This window comes from Cyanistes caeruleus, chromosome 3, assembly GCF_971803275.1.
Source record: "Cyanistes caeruleus chromosome 3, bCyaCae1.hap1.1, whole genome shotgun sequence".
Classification (NCBI taxonomy): Eukaryota; Metazoa; Chordata; class Aves; order Passeriformes; family Paridae; genus Cyanistes; species Cyanistes caeruleus.
The window spans coordinates 94,353,914-94,374,103 of NC_141703.1; the positions used below are offsets into that span (position 1 = coordinate 94,353,914).

Genomic DNA, 20,190 nt, shown 5'->3' on the forward strand with positions numbered 1-20,190 from the left:
CTTTGCTGGTGTTTTCCTTAGGCTGCACAACTCTTTTCCTAGAGATGTCTTTGTTAGCACTGTCAGCACATGAGCAGTGCTGTTTCTGCTCGTGTTCTCTTTTTCCTTGGCATACTTGTACTGTATGTCATAGCTGTCAAACTTCTTAAGAGACAAAGAAGAGCAAAGAGGAATGGAAGGAGTTAAGACCTATGAACTTATATAGGTCTTGCATAGGAAAAGAAATTAATTTTGGAAACTGGAAGTAGAAAAGAAAAGCAACTCTTGGAGGCAGGTAGGAAGAGAAGGAACTGCTTCCAGGAGGGGGGTAGTCACAACTCAGCAGGAAAGGGAGCAGCAGGAGGCTGGAAAACATCAGGAATGCCTTCTTCTCCCTGCTGCTTTGCTAAGGCCATCCTTCTCTTTTATGTCTCTGCTCTTGTATTCAGTTGCCTTCATCTCTCTATTTCAAGCAACCCTGTGTCAGCCCTTCACAGCAGTGTGAAGTTTTCTTTTGCATATGCATTGCATGTGGGTACCATTTTCTTTCTCTTCCATTTGCTGAAGAGGAAGGGTAGAGACAGTGCCCATAGGAGCCTTTCATGTTTCTCTCAGAACTCCTAGATGCCTGCTATTCTGAGATAATTTTCCTCTGACACTGAACTTGCCTTCCTCTGGAGGCTCCTCTCTGCAGGTGCTTTCTTGCAACATACACTAAATTTGGGTAAGGTTGATCATTAGCTGAATAGACATCCATAAATTTTCCTAAAGTCTTGAAACTTTAAAAACAAACCATCAAACAAAAATGTTAGTTCTTTTGTGGTAATAAATTGCAAATACTATACTACATCTGTATAATCTTTTATGCAGTGTTTGTATTATATTCATTTTTATTTACAGGATTCAGTGTCTTAAGAAAATTTACTTTTCTTGTGCTGCCCTCCACTAACCTTAGTGGTCTCTTGTGTATCCAGGAACTGGATACAGCACAGAAGATGGGTTGGGCTTGCTAATTGGCAGGATGCATCTGAACCACGAGTGCCTGATGTGCTTTTCAAGAACCTGCACTGAGCTTTGAGGATTACTTACTTTCTGACTGCTTGTGCTGTAAATGTGGTTACACAGCTGTTGCTCTGAATAAGCAGGGCAAGGAGTTGGGAGAGTTAATAATGAGTTAATAATTCTGTGAGACCACATCTCACCTGTTCTTCTCACTGTTACCATTGTTTTTAGTTGCATCCTTACAGAAATATCTAATCTAGTTTTGAGCATGTTCTTGGGAAACTGTGCTAGCCTTTTCTAAGAAGTCTTTTCTCCAGACCTTTTCTGTTCTTAGCATCTTCCAAGTATCACAGGTAATAGAAAGGAACAGCCAAGTGATGCTGCTGGTTATAATTTGATTTTATGATTAATTTCATTATTCCCTCACATCTCTTTAGAATGAATACCACAACATCACTGCTGAGCAGAAATTTTTGAAGAAGCTTATAGACAAGAACTTTGTGGTCAATTTGACGTGAAAGCTGAATGGGAAACACAAAGAACAATCACTATTTTCAAGATTTGAAAAATTTTTATTTTTTGTATGACATTTTTATTTTTTAAGTGCAGCGTAACTGTTTACTGTTTAAAGGAGCCCAGAAACCTCATCAAGGCAAAAGCTTCTATGCCTGAGGATAATGGACTATTGCAAACAGAGTTGAATGAATTTCTGTGAAGCTATTTAATAGTGGGAAAACCATGAAACTTTCAATTGAAAGTATCAGGGATATATAAAAACGTGATGCACATCACTTACTTACCAGTGAGAACTCTTCTCAGATGGTTAATTCTCTGGAATACTTTTGTTTCTGGTGTTGTTCTCCAAAAGAGTTCCACTGTCAAGAGACTGAGATGACCGGTGTTCAATCAGTAGGTGGATGTAAAGTCATGAATATCTGTCTCGTATGAAAATGGCTTTAAAACTATGCATCAAAATCATTACTGTGATTGGAGAAGGGGGAACATAACAGACTGTGCAGGTCTTGTTCTGCCATGCTCCTGAGGAGAGGATGTCCACCTTCAGCCAAGCAGCCCACAGCTTCTGCACTGACCATCACCTCTGAGCTTCTGTCTGCCTCTGCCGAAGTTGAAGACCCTTGGTCCAATTTGTGGAGATGTTGGTGTTGACAGTGCTTGTGTTGTACCCATTTCATGGAAAAATCATACTCCCTGTGCTGTGCATCCAGTAAATTCTACACTTGCTGACTTGACTTCAAAAGAGGGAATATGAAGACTGAAGAGCTGTCCGAACTTCCTGTGTGTCAGCTCCCAGACCACACCAGAAACACAAGCTTGGACAGAGATGTTCATGCCTGAGTTTAGAGTCAATGTTTGTTGGAGTCCTAGTTCTCCATGACAACCTCTCATGTATTTTTTTGTTTGCTCCTCAAAAACAGGTGGATTTTTCCAAACAAGGACAACCTTCTTCCTCAGATGCTGTAATACATCAATACAAACAAGGAATACTCCCATTTTTGGCAGCAGAGTGTGGTAGGGAGTATCCAGGATGTACCTCAGCTGATTTATCATTTGGCATCTGTTTACCTCTTTTGTCTCGATATTTAAGATTCAAGTGCGTGGCTGAACTAAATCATTTAGTAATAGGAACTTAATTGACATTTTAATTGAAGCATTTAATGGGATGTCTGTTTCCTGTATTGGTTTGTCTCTGACAAGCCTGTGAGTAAATTAAATCTTCCTGGGAAGGTGCCTGATAACTGTCAAAGAACAGCAGTATGCTGTTCCAGTTCTCTCACAGGACACCTGTGTAAAGTTTTTATTTTAATTATGGCAGAATTCCTGGAAGATCTTGTGGTTATCTTTAGCAATCATACCTTAAGAAGGCAAAAATAAGTCCACTTAAAAAAAAGTCTTTGAAGTTGGTAGGAATACCATTGTTGCTTTTAAATGAAATTATATAGAGGGTACATTTAGGAATAATGCAAACAATAGTGATAAGAACATAAACCATGGTATTTGTTATTTTCAGAAGCTGAGGATTTCAAGAGTATTGAACACAATTTATTTTACTGCAGCTATATAGAGGAATAAGCATTGAAGTAACCAAAGAGTCATCTTTCTTGTGGGGTGCAGGGGTACTTAAAAAAACCCAACAAAACCACAAACACCTTCCCATAGTTCTCGTTTCCAGCTTTAGCTCCTTGGCTCTGCCCTTTGGGAATTAGGAAGGGCAGTATGGTCTGGAGAGGTGCCAAAGCTGAAGGGGAGGAGGCTTGTGTTTCCACTCGGTGATTCCTGAGCTTTGGTCTATTTTCCAGCAAGCTGGACATACCTGAAATAACTCAAGATGTCAGAAAAATCTGTTGCATGAGGTGGGTATGGATGCAGGTGTGTCCCAGCAAGGCACAGGGTGTGCCATGGTGTCTTGTCTGCTGTGTGTCCCATGGGTGCAATTGCACTCCAGCTGTGTGCAGGGTGGCAGGTGGGAGTGTGGAGGAGAGGGGAGAGTGTGGGAGGGTTCTGGGGCACTGGAACAGGTGACTCTGGTGTTGGAAATGGAGGAAATCACAATTTCTTCACCATCTGGCAGAAGGGCTATTAACTTCTTGTAATCTTTATTTTTTCCCAAGACTTTGAAGAGGTCTTTGCTTGAAAATCTGAATACAAACAAGTGGGGTTTCACTTAAGAAAATAATGACAGTATTGTCTTTGTCACTACCAGTATTTAGTTCTCCTGGTTATTTTGGTTAATTAAAAAGGTTTGTATATGATTCTGCAGCCCCAGATGTACAGTGATTTAAACTCCTGACAATAATAATTCCACCTGCAAAAGTTGCTGTGGCAAGGCTTTTTGCAGGCATAGCAGTGTTTTCCAAGCTGTTGCTGTGAAGGAGCCCCTGGTAGATCTTGGACTGTGTTGAGAGCCAAGGCTGGCAGAAGTGGGGGGCTGCCCCTTCACCCTCAAAATTCACTATTGCTTCCAGAGCTGGCACCCCCAGCTCTCCCAATGGCTGCTGCCATGGTCCAGCTGCATCCATGTAACATCTTAAAGGATGCTGTGCAGGAGGATTTTTTTCCCAGGAGAACTGTTGAATTTGTTTCAGACACTGTGAGGAGAGTTCTTGTGATGGTGCACACTGCATCCCTCTCCTTCTCCACTCCTGTCCCCAGTTCCAGGAAGTGGGTAGGGAGCTCTGCTTTTGAAGATGTGGTTATTTTCTCTGCTTTATTTCTTCTCCAGAGGTACTTTTCTCACTAATCTAAACTGATTCCTCCAGTTTTTCTAGTAGGTTTTCTGTTTTTTTGTGGGGGGATGAGATTTGGATTCTAGCTGTGGCAGAACAAACAAAATAATTGAAACAAAAAAAGCAGCTTCATGGCAAATGAATGGTGTCTCCCAAACTCTTTGTACTTAAAAAAAAAAATCCCTTTAGTCTTTTTTACTTTTGCCACATCAACTTTTTGATCTCCCTAAAGTACTTTTCTAAAATAATGTTTGGTGTTCTCGATGAATTTAATAATGTTCTCTAAAAGCACTTGTCCATATCAGCTGTTTCTTTTTATATCCTAATAAACCTTCCCATTGTATGACTGACTTATTTTTCAAATTAAGCAGTATTTTCAGGGATATTTTTCTCCCACTTCTGTGCTCATGCCAGGGGCATTAAGTCCATAGTTATTGTCCCAGGATGACTGGGTAATACTTTGAATGAAACCCATTCCCTCAGGATCAGGCCAAGAGCTGATGCTGCTTGTAAACCATGTGGTTTTTTGTTTGTTTGGTTGTTTTGTTATTTTGTTTGTTTTTCAAGTTTTGTTTTATTGTTGTTTTTGTTGGTTTTTTTGTTTGGGTGCTTTTTTGTTTGTTTTTGTTTTTTTTTTTTTGAAAGCCCAGTTTGCAGGCCAGTAGCATTTCTCCTCAGTAATAAGTAAAGCAGTAAGTAAAGTCTCCTCAGTAAAGCTAGGTACTGACTTTTTTTTCCCACAAGATGTTTTTAGGATCCTGTGTACACCAGCTCTGCTCCACCACCTGCTTCATGCACATCATCCCTGATACTCTGCCTCGAGGATGAGTCTTGCTTTGGCACTAACTTCATCCAGGCAGGAGCACCCATGTGTAGTGTTTCCCAGCAGTGCTCACAGGTTACACTTCTGTTCTGCCTGAGCACACATTTTCACAGGTGTTTTGCAGTACCAAAGACTTGACTTGGGGCTTTTAGAATAAAACAATAATGCTAACACCAAATATTTAGATAGTTTCTGAGTGTGGGCTGCTATTAAGACTTCCTTTTTCCCTTTTTGCCATTCCTGAAAATGAAATCTCTGCACTGAAACTTCCCTTTAAAACCTGTTAAAACCTGTCCAGTCTTTTTTTTTTTTTTTTTTTTTTTTAATTACATCAGGTGTGAAGCTGCCAGCTTTATTTCTGTGTCTGATAACAATGTAACTGTGCAGGTCCTCAGTGTCTCCCATCATTTTTCTACCTGAAGTCAGATGTTCTCCTCCCTTCTTATTCTTCCTGTTCTCTGGCAGCCTGCTGAATTTCTAGATAGCATCACCTTACAGCAAAGGAACTTCTGCATTTTATCTGCCACCCCTCACAAAATGCTGCACTGTCAGAAGGACACGGTTCTAAGATACCAAACCGCGCACAGAACAGGCAGGATGACACGTGTTGGCTGAAAGCTTTGTTTGGCTCTGTCCTTAAGGATGTTCCTTCTTTGGGAAACTATTTTGTACTCTCCTATAATAATTAAGAGAAGTCACAGACTATTGCATTAAATGTGATTCTGAGAGTGCCTAAGAGGTGTTACTGAGCAACATTTCCAGTGACTATACAGGTGATAATAATAATACAGAATCTCAACTTTGGTGTTTAATTAGCATGTGGTACTTCTTGTTTCCAGTGCCATACTTTCCTTTTTAGCAGTGCTCTGGGGGAGAGTATAAATACCTTCACTTTTAAGTGGATTCTGATTTTTAAGAACATACAAAGCTCAACATATGTTTTTGGTATTAGGAAATACTTATTTTATTTGCCACTTGTCTTAAGTTTTATATGCCTTTAAAGTGCCACCTGTATTTTGAAGAATTCTTACAGTTGTTTCAAGTGAAATTTTGAATTCTACAAATGGAAGGAGATTATTTTCCTGTGAATAAACTGTTAAAGACAGTGCCCTCGGACTTATTTTTGCAAGGCTGGTGCTCTGTGTGAGTGTGGATGTGTGGGTATGCCCAAGGCCATTATTATTGGTGTGTAAAGTAAATAGTGGTGTCAGATAAGGTATCAAGTTTTGGAACAAACTTTAGTGCTTTGTAGAGCAAACAGCAGAAAGTTTTTGAACCTAGGTGGGCGGAGTTACATTGTGGCTGGAGATCTAACTCCAGGCTGAGTACAACCAGAACTGGGACATGTTTTTTGTGGATTAAGATCAAGAGCAGCATCCTTGTGATTCAGATTTTTCATTTGTTTTTTGAATCTTGGTTTTCTTAATGTGGACTGTTGGGGGAATGCTAAAATAAGAAATGTAGAACAAAGAAGATGGTGTGTGATAAAAAAAATCAGAAAGTGAAAATGGCTTTAGATAGAGAGATGCTGAGTACAGTACTTAGCTCATTATTTGTTTTCTCTTTGTGCAGTAAAAATGAGATGAAGAGGGCTTCAGGGAGTCCAAGGAAGATTTGGATAACAGTTCTCTGGCACAGTGTGTATTCAGTGCATTCCTTTCAGTATGGACATTCAGGAGTTCAGCAGCTTGGAGGAAATGCTTGTCTTAGAGGTGAGGTGGGGAAACCACATCAGTAGAGCCAGCATCTCTGGGCAGCCAGTTCTGCCTTTCCAGGCAACACAAGCCCTTAGCAGCAGCCTCTGTGGCCGATTCCTTGGCTGCCCCTCTGCCTTCTTGAACTCTGACGTTGGCTCTTGCTAAGCAGTATCTGTCCCCACGGGCTACCTGAGGGAGCCATTCCCTCTTTGTGTTCCCCCCAGCCCCTGCTGTGTCCTCCCACCACATGGAACGTGTTCCCTCTCTGGCTTAGAGCATGTTTTGCCAGGAGATGGGAACTAGAGAAAAGGGTGTACCTCTTAATTTCCACCCCCCCACCTCGGGCTGTCAGTGGTTCCAGAGAGCCCTTGTGGTCTGATAAATGAATTCAGGAGGTTGAATGTTCCTTCTGATAGTTCTGAATGAAGACAGGATTGGGTTTTGGTTTTATTTTTAAAGATATTTAATAAGATATTTTTTTCAAATCAGTACAAAAATTTTAAATACAAAATTATTTGCTTTTGACGTATCTCATATTCTGGGAACATACTGAAGTCACCAGTGTCTGGTAAACTGTCCGTCCATTCCTGCCACCGTTCCATAAAATTTCTGAGATAAAGCACCACATTGTATCACTGGAGTCCTTAGTCAATGTTAGACCGCATTAAACTCTGCATTTAAATAATGGTAATGCCAGTTAAATCCAATCTTAGTTCTCCATGAAAAAAATCTAGGTTCATTTTTGAATCAAAAGCAGTAGCGGTAGCTAAAGACATGGAAGAAGTGATGAGCACCTAACTTTTTGACCTAGTGCAGCAGTGTGTGATGCGCAGCACTGTACAGGGAACCACAGCAAGGTCCACTGCCCTTGGGAAACAGAACACTTGTTGAGGTGAGATTAGCACCATTGATGAGCAGACAGAGACTTCGTGCACAGAAGTCGCTGTCCTCAAGTATAGAAAAGTATTGAGGCCTGCAGGTTCTCCTTGACAACTGGTAATGTATAAATACAGATTGGAAATCAGCTTTTAGATAGAACCAAGTTCTTGGATAAATTTGCATGATCAGTGTTGCCGGTAAAGTTAACTGGTTGATCTCAAGCAACAAATCAGTTAAGCAAACAGAGCTACTTCTGCTTTGCCTAGTCATTGAAGAGTAAACTGATTCAGCTTTTGCTGAGTGGCAGAATAGATGTCTTGTCTGACAAGCCAAATGGGTTCTTGGTACAAGCACAGAAATCCAAGTAAATTTATGCCACCCTGAAGTATTGTCATGTGTTGGCCGAAATGTCTCAATGACGTGGCACAAGTAAATGGGGAAGATTTACCTCATGTACTTGAGCTGTGTGAATAGAGAATGGAAACTTTCCAAGTGCTGTGGCGTTTGGAGGTGAAACCAGTGCCTGCCTGGAGTTGGTGGTGACATTTTAGTTCCAATGACTGCTAGAGGTGGCTCAGGGGAATGATCATGCCATCAGGATTCCTCTTCCATCATAAATAAATTGTTCAGGAAAAAACCCACACCTGCAGGATTATTTTACTACAAGGGAAGGGAAATACAAGTCTCCAGCTAAGAGAACCTTTGCTTGTCAGGCAGACCTGCTGTCAAAAACCCAAGAAAACCCCCACCCAGACAAATAAGCCACTCAAATTTCTTAATATAATTAGAGACTGACCTACTCTGGTTTAAGTCACTGTTTTTCATCTCATAACTATGATCAATGCAACAGGAGTGAGTGACATACACTGATTTGAACTTTAGTACTGAATTACTGTGAATGAAATTAAGTAAGCATGGCATTGCAGAAATATATAATGTACAGCTAATATGTCCCCCTTGGGTGCAAAACAACTGTTTATGAACCTGATACACATCTTTAGATATGTTCACCACACCTTTTTTTTTATAAGTAGCTGTGCATAATGTTAAACTTTGTATTTATTTTTTTGGTTTTGTACAAGATGGTCCAAAATGGTCATAAAACGCGTCTTTCGTGGTATAAAAGTTTGAAGCAGCGGAGAAAGGTTTTGATTTCGTGTGTGTGTGCTGTGTGTGTGTGTCTGTTTCGTTTTACATGGGATACAATAAATACCCTGAAAAAGACGAATGAACGTACTGCCCGGCATAGAGTCCTGCCGCCTGCTCGGATGGCATCTGAACGTAAACCTTGTCTCCGTGCATCAGCTGCACCACGGCGCTGCCCGAAGCCTGGTCCAGGAAGCCCTTCTTGTACTCGTCGTAGGTGTACATGAGCGGCTCGTTGTTCTTGTACAGCGCCACCCACACGTTGGCGCCTTTACAGTGGACGTGGTAGGCGAAGTAGTAGACGCCGGGGATCTCGCAGGTGAAGATGCCCGTCTGGGGGTTGTAGTTCTGCCGCCCATTGTACAGGAGCTTGTCGAACTTTATAGGCACCCCGACGCGGGGGAAGGGCGTGAGGAGCTCTGCCGTGAACGCGGGCATCTCGTACACGATGCCGCCAGCCTTGCCTTTCTTGCCCTTGTAGCCGTAGGGAGGCTTCACGCCGTCTATGCCTGGCCCCACCTCAGGCAGGTACTGTCCCACGGCGGGTGGGGTGGGCGGGATGATGACCGGCGGACCTGGGGGCCCGGGGGGGCCCGGGGGCCCCTGGAGCCCCGGCTGGCCGGGAGGGCCGAGCGCCCCCGGCTTCCCCGGGGGTCCCTGCAGCCCCGCAGCACCGGGTTTGCCTACCCCAGGGAAGCCAGGGGGGCCGGGCATGCCTGGCTCGCCCTTCGCCCCTGGCAGCCCCGGGGGCCCGATGGGACCACTGGGGCCCGCGATGCCCGGGATGCCTGAGGGGCCTTGAAGCCCCTGGGCCCCGGGGAGCCCGGGCTCGCCCTTTGGCCCCACAAGCCCCGGGACGCCGGGCAGCCCCGGCAAGCCTTTGTGTCCGGCTTCCCCCTTGGGTCCTGTGGGGCCCGGCAGCCCCCGCAGCCCAGGGCCACCCACTTCCCCAGGAAAGCCTGGCTTGCCTGGAAAACCCTGCAGGCCAGGTTCTCCCTTGGGGCCGACTGGTCCTGGGGGCCCTACGGCACCCCCCTCCCCTTTAGGTCCTGGGAAGCCGGCGGCCCCCGGGGGGCCCATGATGCCCGGCAGGCCTGGCTGGCCGGGCTCCCCCGGTGGCCCTCCCATGCCGGGTGGCCCCGCGTGCCCCTTCTCCCCCTTCGGCCCCAGGGGGCCAGGCAGACCACCCACACCTCGCTCCCCTTTGGGCCCGGGGAAGCCCGGCTTGCCAACCCCGGGGAGGCCGGGGGGCCCCGGCAGGCCTGGCAATCCCTGCTCCCCTTTGCCGCCCGGGAAGCCGGGCTGGCCAGGCATGCCGTCCTGGCCGGGCTTGCCGATGCCAGGAGGGCCAGGAGGGCCTTGGATCCCGGGGGCCCCTGGAGGCCCCTGCAGCCCTAATTCTCCTGGGGGTCCGGGTTTGCCCAGAGGTCCCTGTGGGCCGGGGAAGCCAACCATGCCCGGTTTGCCCACCCCTGGCAGCCCCACGGGGCCGGGGGGACCAGGCAGCCCAGGTGGACCCTTTAGGCCCGGCAAACCCGGGATCCCGACCCCCTTCTCCCCCTTTGGCCCTGGGATCCCAGGGATTCCTGGTGGCCCCTTCATCCCAGGCTCACCCTTTGGCCCTGGTTGCCCCTGCAGCCCCGGAGCGCCCGCTTTCCCTATGCCGGGAAGCCCATGAGGCCCTGGTGGTCCTTGCGGTCCAGGTATCCCCATGGGCCCAATCTCCCCCTTCGGCCCCATCTCCCCTCTTGGCCCTGGGGGCCCCATGACCCCTGGCTTTCCTGGCATCCCTGGCAAACCCGGCTTTCCAATTCCTGGGTATCCTTGTGGGCCTGGTTTTCCTTTGGCTCCTGGTACACCATGACCTGGTAATCCTGGTGGCCCTGGTGGCCCTCGTGGTCCAGGCTCACCCGGGGGGCCTTGCTCACCCCTCAGACTGCGCATGGGAATTTCTGTGTCGGAAAGAAAAGAAAGGGGGTGGGGAGAGAGAGAGGGAGAGATGTGATTGCAATAACATCCTTAAAAAAATAGGCAGTTTTGGATTGAATATACTTTTTATGATGCCTCATGGTTTTGTGGAAGACAGAGACAGCCTACGGAGTTACAGGTTGGTGCTGAGAATGAAGAAGATGTTACTACTGTTTTTCATACTCCATACTTCCATGCATACTTCTGTTTCCACAACGTAATTACTGTGTATCATATGTAAAAACCATTTGTGCTTTGGTGGTGTTTTCCACCTATACAAACTTAAACAGCAAAATCTGCATTTTTTCCTGTGTTGCTGTAGATCAATCTACCTTTAAGAGTTTTTGCAGGAAACTTGGTGCTCTGGGAGGAATCCTGACATAAAAGTGCTTTTTCTGGAGGGGCTTAAAATGAGCAAGATCAATTAAAAATGATTGTATTGGTAAGAAATTTATACATAGGGTATGTCTGTATTTTCCCCAAGGCTTTGATTCCTATTAGAGTATTACTGGAAACCTGCAGCTTTAAATCACTATTGCTCTTTTGGCATAGCCATGTCTAATTATGGCTCTTCTAAACATCTTGCAAAATGTTTGTATTGTCCAAACCCACATTCTTGTGTATGTGACCATTTATCATTGCAGGTCAGGGTGGGGAAGTTGCTGCTGGGGTTGGTTGCTTTTCAAGCTGCAGGCTTTTTGTGTTAAGTGGAAACTCTTTCCAGCTCTAAAATGTGTAAAGAAGTAAGAGATCTGGGGAAGGACAGGAGATAAGATTTCAGGACGAGAGAATTAACTGTTCTTTGGGAGGCAGAAACCTTTGCTCTCTGCGTGTGCTGTGTTTTACGCACATCAAAAATCTCTGCTCATGAGATAGGTTGATTTTACTACAACCAATGGTGCTTGTTCCAAAACAAGACCATTTGGACACTCCAAAAATAGGTCCTGGAATCTTCCATTTCCTTCTGAAGTCAATGGAGTCTGTGGTTAGCTGGAGCCTCAGTTACCCGGCTTGTCTGCAGTTGCACAGACCCTGGTGGTCCTCACAAGGATTTTATGACACTGGGTGTTCCTGGGCACCCTTTGTATTTTGGACTTTTCTTGTTTTCTTAAATATCTTATTACTGTCCAAAGTTCCTTTACTGAATAGAGAAAGTGCTTGTACGTGCAGACTTGTGCATTGATCCTCTGTACTTTCAATGTCTCTGTTACACCCATAAATACCATACAGAAGGAGGACTCCAGAGTCTGAAGAACAATTGTGTGTTTTTATCTGCAAACTTCAAAATCACAGGGACTGGAAAAATTCAGTCAGAATGGTGATGTTCCCATAAATTCAGGCTCTTAGTTCATATGTCTGGTTGCAGTGAGAATGAGAGCAGATCCAGACAGAACTCTGGGCCATCATTTGGAACCCCATCAGAGGGTCTCCTGCAAACAGGTGGGATGACAAGGCTTTTCTGAGAGTTGAGCAGCACCTGAGCAAACCTGTGTGCTGCAGGCTCATTGCAGGTAGGGCTGCTCAGAGGCTGTGCTGCAGCCCAGAGGATGACTCTGGTCATGTGCTGGTGACCCTGAGCTGCCCCACAGCTCCCATGAACCTGTTTTGTCCACCCGTGGCCAGGTATGAGTCCTTTGGGAACAAGGGTGCTGTGCCCAGCCTGCAGCAGCAGCAGCAGCCTGCTCCAATGTTCCATTTCCCCAGGGCAAACAGTGCTCTGGCACTGCAGATGGGGCCGTGCAGGGGTGGGGGGGGACATGCTGACCTACCTTTCTCTTTCTTGGGAGCCATATCCTTGCCGAGCATGGGCATCTGCGGGACCTCCTTCCTGTACTGGGGCAGATGGGGGTACTCCTTCCCATAGGGCATGTGGGGCACCTCCTTGCCCAGGTGCTGCATCGGGATGCCTTCTTTGCCCAGCGGCATGTGAGGTACTTGTTGTCCGAGGGGTTGGTACTGGGGCACCTGAGGTGGCAGCTGCTTGATCCCATAGTAGGCACCACCTTGAGCAGACCTCACCAGCTCTAGGTAAACAGTGACAGCCACTGCCAGCAGCTGCACAGGGAAGAGCAGCATGACCATCACCTGTGAAAAGCACCACAAAACACACAGTTGGCAGATGTTTTTTCTGTGTTGTGTGTTCCCGGTTAGGGCAGACTGTTCTCTTTTTCTGCAGCAAACTGGTCCTAAATCTCTGCAGAGTGGCCCTGGTTTGTGTGCTGCCCTGGAGGATATCCAGCAGCGGGCCTGTATCTGGTTTATTGGAGGCTCTACTCAAGCAGTACTACTACAGCATTATTCATTTAGTTAGTTTTAGTTTTATGCCGCCCTAGAGGTGCCCTCTGTGGTTATTCCACACAGGGACCTGCTCCCAGTTTGCTGCCTTCTCACCTGTGTCAGTGCCACAGCACGGCTTTGGGGAGCTTTGCTGCAAGCTGTGGCACAGGGCAAGAGCAGGCAGGGGATGTGGGGATCTCCTAAATGCGTTCTGCCCGAGGAAGCTATATTGTCAGTGCCCTTCTGCTTTCCACAGCAATGAAAGCTATTTCTGAGCTCAAATCTGTGCCTGGGATTGTGCCCTGTGGCTGCAGTGTCCAAGGGCTGTCTGTTTGTATCACAGCTCCTTGCCAGCTCTCCTCTTAGCTGGGTTGGGATCCTCTCAGCCACCTCCTTCCAGAAGTGGGCCTGCTGAGGCCACCACTGCTCTAGGTGGGCTCAGCCAACCCAAGCCTTTCTCTGGGAACATTCAACTATTTTCTAAAGGTCTCCCCACTGCAGATCCTGGCTCATTGCAAGGTAGCCCATCCCAGCACCTCACCAGTCCTGCTAATACAACAGAATGGGGTTGAGCTTTCTTTGTTTCTCTTCTATATCAAAATGTTAGCTTGGGACTTCTTGTCCCACCTGCTGTTGGCTTTTCTTTTTGCAGTTAAGGGCATTGCCATCACCTGAGCAGCAAATTAGGAACTGGGAACTCCCTCAAGTAATGCAAATTAGGGGACAGCATGTGGTAAAAAGAGACTGTGTAGGAGCATTTTGTCCCACAGCTAAATCTGGCATGCAAGTCCGGCCCTTTCCAAATACACATGGCACTTGCCAAGCCTGATGATTGTTGCCACTGTCCCTTTTCTCTACCATGCAAAAATGCCTTGGACCCAACCTTGGTGCATTTCCATGTCATTTGTGCATTCCCTATGCATTTCCAGCTCATCTGTTCTTCAGAGCTTTGCCAAACTGCTTGTCAGGGCTTGCTCCCAGCAGCTGTTGTGCTCTGGTGAGATGAGGGTGGCCTGAAGAGGCAGCCAGTGCTTTGTGCCACTTGCTTATTTTCCTGTCCTTCCCCAGCAGCCTAGCTCGACATAGAGGGCAAAAAAGTACCTCAGTCTGTGGCAAAGGGGCTCAGCATATGTTCCCATGTCTGGGAAATATCTTTTATGGGGTGTGTATCCTCCAGGTTTTATGTTTTGCCCCTGCTTGAAGTTTTCCATTCACTTTGTGTTATCAGAGCACCTGGGGAAACACTTGTTGCTCTTTTAAAACATTTTCCCTTAATTTTGCTCTATGAGATTTAATCTCTAAATAGAAATCATTGTATAATCATTACTGAAGGTGTAAGTGGAGGCTAGATCTAAATGGTGTAGTTGAAACAAGTAGAAGGTTATTTTCAACAATGATTATATATAGACATAAGAACTACAGAAAAGATGTAAATACGTGTTAACAGCAAATGAAACCTTTTAAGAACATGAAATACTATGAATAAACACTAGATGGAGCATATGTTGCACAGCTGAGTTTCTACAGTCACTTTCCCTCCCAAGAAATTCTTGGACATAACCAGCTGCCATGTGGCAAAGAAAACCAGAGCCAAGATGTACAGGAGTTTGTAAGTGTAGCTAAAGCCCAAGCACAGTCGTTCATCCTTGTTCAGCAAAGCATTTCAGCAAATGCTTCTCTTCCAGTGAGTTTAACGTGGCTTTTAGCCCACAGCTGGCTGTGCTGCTGTGAGCTAAAGGATTAGGGCCTTGGGACATGGTATTTCTGCTTAAAGCTCAATGGTGAGCTTTGGAGTGGGAGAACAACCTGTGCACGATCAGTTATTGTGGCTTGGCTGGGGTGTGGTGACTGAACCAACCCACTGCAGCTTCATCTGGGCACATGGACCCTAAGCAACCACTGTTTTTTGTGGGGGAGGAATGGGGGAGGCAGGGGAATGTCCCCCTTTTCTTTCTTGGCCCTCCTTCTCCTTTCTGTACAGAAGGAGTAACTTGAAACACCTTTGCCTCTCTGTAGCTGAATAGGGTAATGCCTGCCCCAGTTTGCAGGGAAAATCACAGTTACTGGAAAATTTGCAGTATTCTCTGCATCTCTCTCAAAGGAAAAACATTATCTGTGATGGGAGAAATGCAGTGAAACCTTTTAAAAAATTATAAGATACTGGATGATATAGGACTGATTTTGAAACCTACTAGTATGAACAGCAAAGTGGATTTTGAAGAATGAGGTTATTAAATTAGCATCTTGGCTACTTTGTTGTTCTGGTGGTCAGTTTTGGTGGGGTGGAATTATTTTTTTAGAAAAGAACTTCAGTGGAATAAGGAGCGGGGGGAAATAGGTAAAATTCCTTTGGATGAGATTTTCTCCTTGTTTTTATTACAAAACATGGGCTTTGTGTGTGAGTGGGAGGTATTTGAATTAATTGAAAAAACTTTCCTATGGGGAGACACCAGCCTGCCTGCAGCTCAGGGTGAACTTGGCTTCCTGCTGCTCGTGCCAGGCTGGCCTGGCCCTGCCAAGTGTCACGCAACACACCTGCACTGGAGCAGGCACGAGGTACACGAGATTGTCCTCTGTACGCACACGGAAATTTTGAGGGAGATCAGGCAAGACTTGTAGAGATAGGAAGGCTCCAGAGAAGGAGGTGATCTCACCACATCTGTGTTTCCTGTAGTGTTTTTTGACTCATCCATAACCCAACCAGTGCGGACTGGAAATGACAGATTGCTTCTCATCTATTGATTTTGGCTGGGGCTGGTGCCTGTGAGTAGCTGAGGTGGAAGGTGGGGGTTTATTTACTGAAGAACCTTGGGCTAGATGGGACTTGGCTGACATCTTTGTGGGAGGAGGTCAGAGCCTCCCCCGTGGCCTCGTGAGCTGTCTGGGGCTTGGGATCTGCCGCGGGTACTGGAGATGCAAGCCTGTGTTTGGTACCGTCTGCCCAGCTTGTCTCCCCCTGCTCCCAAAGGAAGGAGGGATCGGACAAAATTAGTCTTGATGAGAAATGTGGTAGAGTCATGTGTGCTGCTGCTGGATTATTGCTGTCAGATACCATCACTACAGGGAAAGCCTGCCCAGAAGCGTGAGGATGTCAGGGATAGTCCTTCAGAGTTTCTGCTCATTGCCTCTCATCCCATTCAGCTCCTCTAAAATTATGTACTCCTGTAGGTGTGTTTTTTCTGCCTTGCAGTTTGTTTCTGAATGCCTGGGTGCACAACTCTAGTTTGAAGACCTTACTAGGAAACCCCCAGCATTTTTAAATGCCTAAAAGCTACTGAAAATCTTGCTCTTGGTTTTCAAAAGAAACCTATAGATCATAAATGTTGGACAGGTCATCCAGAGCTTCTGAACAGCAAAAGCTGTTTTCCCAGTGGTGACAGAACTCCAGGAAAACAGTGAGGAGGAGAAAAACCTGTGTTGAAGATGCAGCCAAAGTGTAGGACTTCCCATCCCCTTCACCCAAATGCCAGCAATTTAGGGATCACCTCCAAACTCATTCATGTAATGCAATCTGACATTCCTTCAAAGGTGACTGTTGGTGGAGTAATAATTTGGCTTTGGATTTGGATTTTCCACAGTTTTTGCAAGAAAGCAATAGGAATGTCTGTGCATTTGTGGCAGGTTAATAAGTGCGTGTGTGCACCTTTAGAGAGGCCAAGGGCTTGGAGACAGCAAAGTTTAACTGTAACTTTGGATGCTGGAAGGAAGATGGAGGAGAGGAGCCACTGAGCCTTCCTGCCATGTGACAAGTCATTTTGCACCAGTCATCCAGATTAAGCCACAACAAACGTTTTGGTTTACCTAGGGTGGGACAAGACACTTGAGGGTGAAGGAGCATTATCCTAAACCATAGTGTTCAGTTGCTTGTGTGTGATGGCATCTGTTGGCTCTGTGAATGAGAGAGAGTCCCTGAAAATACACATTTTTATGGGCAAAGCTTGAGTGAGAACATTTCTCAATAATCTCTTTGGTAGAGCTGTTCTCCTCTGGCTATTTGAGTTTGTCAGCAGAAACAGGAGACAAAACAAAATGTACCAGCAGTCATAATTCTTAAATTGGTGTGAAGAAATAATGGCTGGTTTAGCCTAATTATCTAAAGAATGTATGGAAAGAGTGATGCTCATCCACTTGGGACTTGAAATCATAGGTGGTCTTGCAAAGAGTTGAAACTAGACCTTGATTTATTGGTTCTTACAGGAAAGTCATCACTCTGCAACCAGCATTGGGTTGTCTCAGAACTTCTAAGATACCCAGAGACTACCCCCATGGCTTTAACTTACCAGCCCTTGCTTTTGAATTTCTGTATTTCCCAAACAGACATAAGGCATGAGTAGATCTCAGTGACCTGAAGTCTTTTCCTTGCAGTCCCTTCCATAGGGGCTGCCTGAAGCTGCAGGGACCAGTTCCCCACTGCACTGTGGGGATGGCCTTGCTAGTGCTCTGGTTTCCACATGGAAAATGACTGCTGCAAAATAAAAATCCTGGTGACTCTGGTGATTTTGTTCCCAAAAGAGTGCTGCTAAAAAAACCTGACAATAAAAAGCAAAATTCTCCAGGGTGTTTTTGTCTTGAGATCAGAAGTGGTTAGGGTGACTTCTGGGGTGACCTTGATAACAGATCCTATTACCAAGTACCTACAATGGTGTATCCAGGAATGGCTCTGCTGTTGGGTGCAGGAGATCCAATCCCACAGGAATATTATACACCTCACTGAAGTGTCTGTCATGCAAGAGCAGTATAATTCAATGGGAATGGCAAACAGAGTGCTGAGGTGCATGAGGAGCAGCCCCACTGCATTGCAGAGAGCTAGTGGGTGAGGTACACAGCTGCTCTCTGGGGGTTTCCACTGGCTGGCCCCAGTTCATACACAGAGGTACATGGCAGCTCAAGGGATGTCACAGAAGGGCTTGCAAGAGAGAACTGAAGTCCTCACAAAGTAACAGCACTTTTTTTTTCTGTTTTCATTTCTAGCGCTGCTTTGGGAACAAGTACCTGTCCTGTCCCTGCTTTCTGCAATACAGATCCCTTAAACCACTGGGTTGTGTTTGCAAGCCTGTGCACACCCCCATCACATACATGTTTTTCTTGAGGTGTCCACCACATGAAAAGTGTTGGATTAAGTACTGGGTTTATAAATTGGGGGTGGAGCTGTTGGCATTTGTAAACTGATTCTGTTAGCAAGCTACTGGTTTTGGAAGAGTTCTCACTGCAAAATGAGAAGAGCAGCTATTGAGGCTTTAGTTCCTTTAGTGAACAAAGCTATTCCTATCCTATTCCTGAATAGCTGTGTGACTTCAAGGGAAGGGTGTTTTTAGATGTGAGAATCAAGCAAATGTTGATTGTTGTTCTCAGCACTGGTGCTGCCAAGTGTGGGTGACTTGAGCAGTGAATTTCCCAGCACGTTGTCCACAGTTTTCAAAGACACTATTTCAAAACTTCATCACAATTAAAATTCATCTCTGGATTGTTAACTCCTTTGAGGATTAACCTGTCAGACACTGACTTCTTTTGAAGAGACCTGAGGATACCCTGTACTGTACAGACATTGAATTTTGGTGGAAATCTGTGTTTTCAGGGACAGGAAAAAACAACTCCTTCTGCTTGCCAAGTAATTTTGTACGTGCGCAAGAGCCATTTAATGCACATATTGCCACACTTCTGTCTTACTGTGCCAAACAAATCTATGTCTTTTGGACAGATGTTTTCAAATTTGCCAGCAAACTAATTAAACACCAGTGTAGAAGGTTTCTTTTTGCAAATTCAATCATATTCCACATAAAAGCAGGGAGTGAAGGCAACTAAATATACCTTGAGATGGATTTCCTCTGAAAGCTAACCTGTTTTGTAACCCAAATTGACACTAGCTGCACTGATTTAATCTTATTTTTAGCAGTGAAGAGCAGGAGGGCAGTAAAGGACATGCTACTGGCAGGAGATGGTTGATCCATGCCCCAGCAGATGTGTGGTCCTGCACCATTTTCTTTGTAACAGTGCCTAAAGCTTCACTGAAGGTAATACCTTCTTGAGTAGGTGAAGGATTTACCTTGCAGAAGTGTCTGTAAGGGCCTGTGCATTCACTAGGGAGGAAAGTAGGATTTATGGTAAATGTAATTCTGCCTTTTTGCTTCTTGTGAAACTCTCCCACAGAGATCACGTTTATTTTTTTTTCCCCTCCCTCCTTTTCACTGTCCCCTCCAAGGAAACAAAGTAGTCTCAAGTGTCTGTGTTCAGTTTAGATTACCAAGAAATAGCTATTGTTCAGTATGTTAAAAATAAATTAAATCATATTTTGCTCAAGGTCTAACAACTGTGTCTGATTATCATGTGGTATTTACTAAATCTAAGGCAGTCATAACAAGTATTGTCATAATAAACATTTTAAAACGCATGCATGCATAAACCTGCTGCTAATGGAGAATATTCAACACGTGGCAGATGCTTGTTTCTAGGTTTTTTAAAATTCAAAATGGTGCCTATAGCTTCTTTCTTAGAGAAGTGTGATAACATCTAAATAAATGGCTTCATCTTAAAAACCAATGGTCATCCATAAGGTATCTTTGGCTTCAGTGGTAATGAAATGATCTTTTCTTACAGTGCCTGGGGAGGTCTCTGTTTGTCCATTTGCAAATGCATTTCCAAAAACAAAGCACTTGCCTCTGCTCCAGTTCATCTGCAAACACATTCATGTTTGTGTTCACTCTGGGTGATCACCCAGCTTTTTGTATGAAAGTGGCACCCTTGGGCTTCCCCAGTTTCTTGCTTCCAGAGTATATGGGCATGTAGGCCTGTATCTGTTGCTTACGTGTGGATACTTATGTGTGCCTGTGTGTGAAAACACACCCTGGCAGTGGAAGAAGCTACAGGGAGAAAGAGATTTTAGCCCACACAGACATAATTATGTTGCCTCTAGTCTTCTCCTCATGCCCAGTGTGCTGTGAGCCTACCTATGTGGGCTCAGGTAGGCATCTCCTCATCTCTCTGCAAATCTGGGCATGATGAGATTGGCAGCGCCACAGCCCCAGCTCCCATGCACAGGCCTCTGCTGGCTCAGCACAAACACGAAGCTCACAATTTATGATGATGCTTGGCGCTGGTAATTGATTTCCAGGCGGGTTCATCTCTTGCATGTTTTTGAGGATCTGGCCCAGATGCTGTTTGCTGGAAAATGCCTGAA

The 20,190-nt window shown here is 45.4% G+C and overlaps 2 protein-coding genes across 25 annotated transcripts in view; one reads left to right on the forward strand and one right to left on the reverse strand.

The window, feature by feature from the left end:
• Window positions 1–19,320, forward strand: part of ST3GAL6 (ST3 beta-galactoside alpha-2,3-sialyltransferase 6) — a 101,975-nt gene extending 82,655 nt beyond the window's left edge. For 17 of the 24 annotated variants that reach the window (XM_086883012.1, XM_086883014.1, XM_086883013.1 and 14 more), the window contains one exon: window positions 1,419–6,157. In XM_086883012.1, the coding sequence (XP_086739138.1) occupies window positions 1,419–1,499 (81 nt within the window). In that variant the 3' untranslated portion in view covers window positions 1,500–6,157. Of the gene's footprint in view, window positions 1–1,418; window positions 6,158–6,621; window positions 8,770–17,987 lie in introns of those variants that run through there. The other 7 variants (XM_086883018.1, XM_086883020.1, XM_086883019.1 and 4 more) reach the window with 2 other exon arrangements.
• COL8A1 (collagen type VIII alpha 1 chain) overlaps window positions 7,186–20,190 on the reverse strand; it is an 86,757-nt gene continuing 73,752 nt past the window's right edge. The window contains exons 4-5 of the mRNA XM_086883000.1: window positions 12,509–12,824; window positions 7,186–10,723 (exon numbers count right to left, since the gene is read on the reverse strand). Coding sequence (XP_086739126.1) covers window positions 8,817–10,723; window positions 12,509–12,821 — 2,220 coding nt within the window. The 5' untranslated portion in view covers window positions 12,822–12,824 and the 3' untranslated portion in view covers window positions 7,186–8,816. The remainder of the gene's footprint in view (window positions 10,724–12,508; window positions 12,825–20,190) is intronic.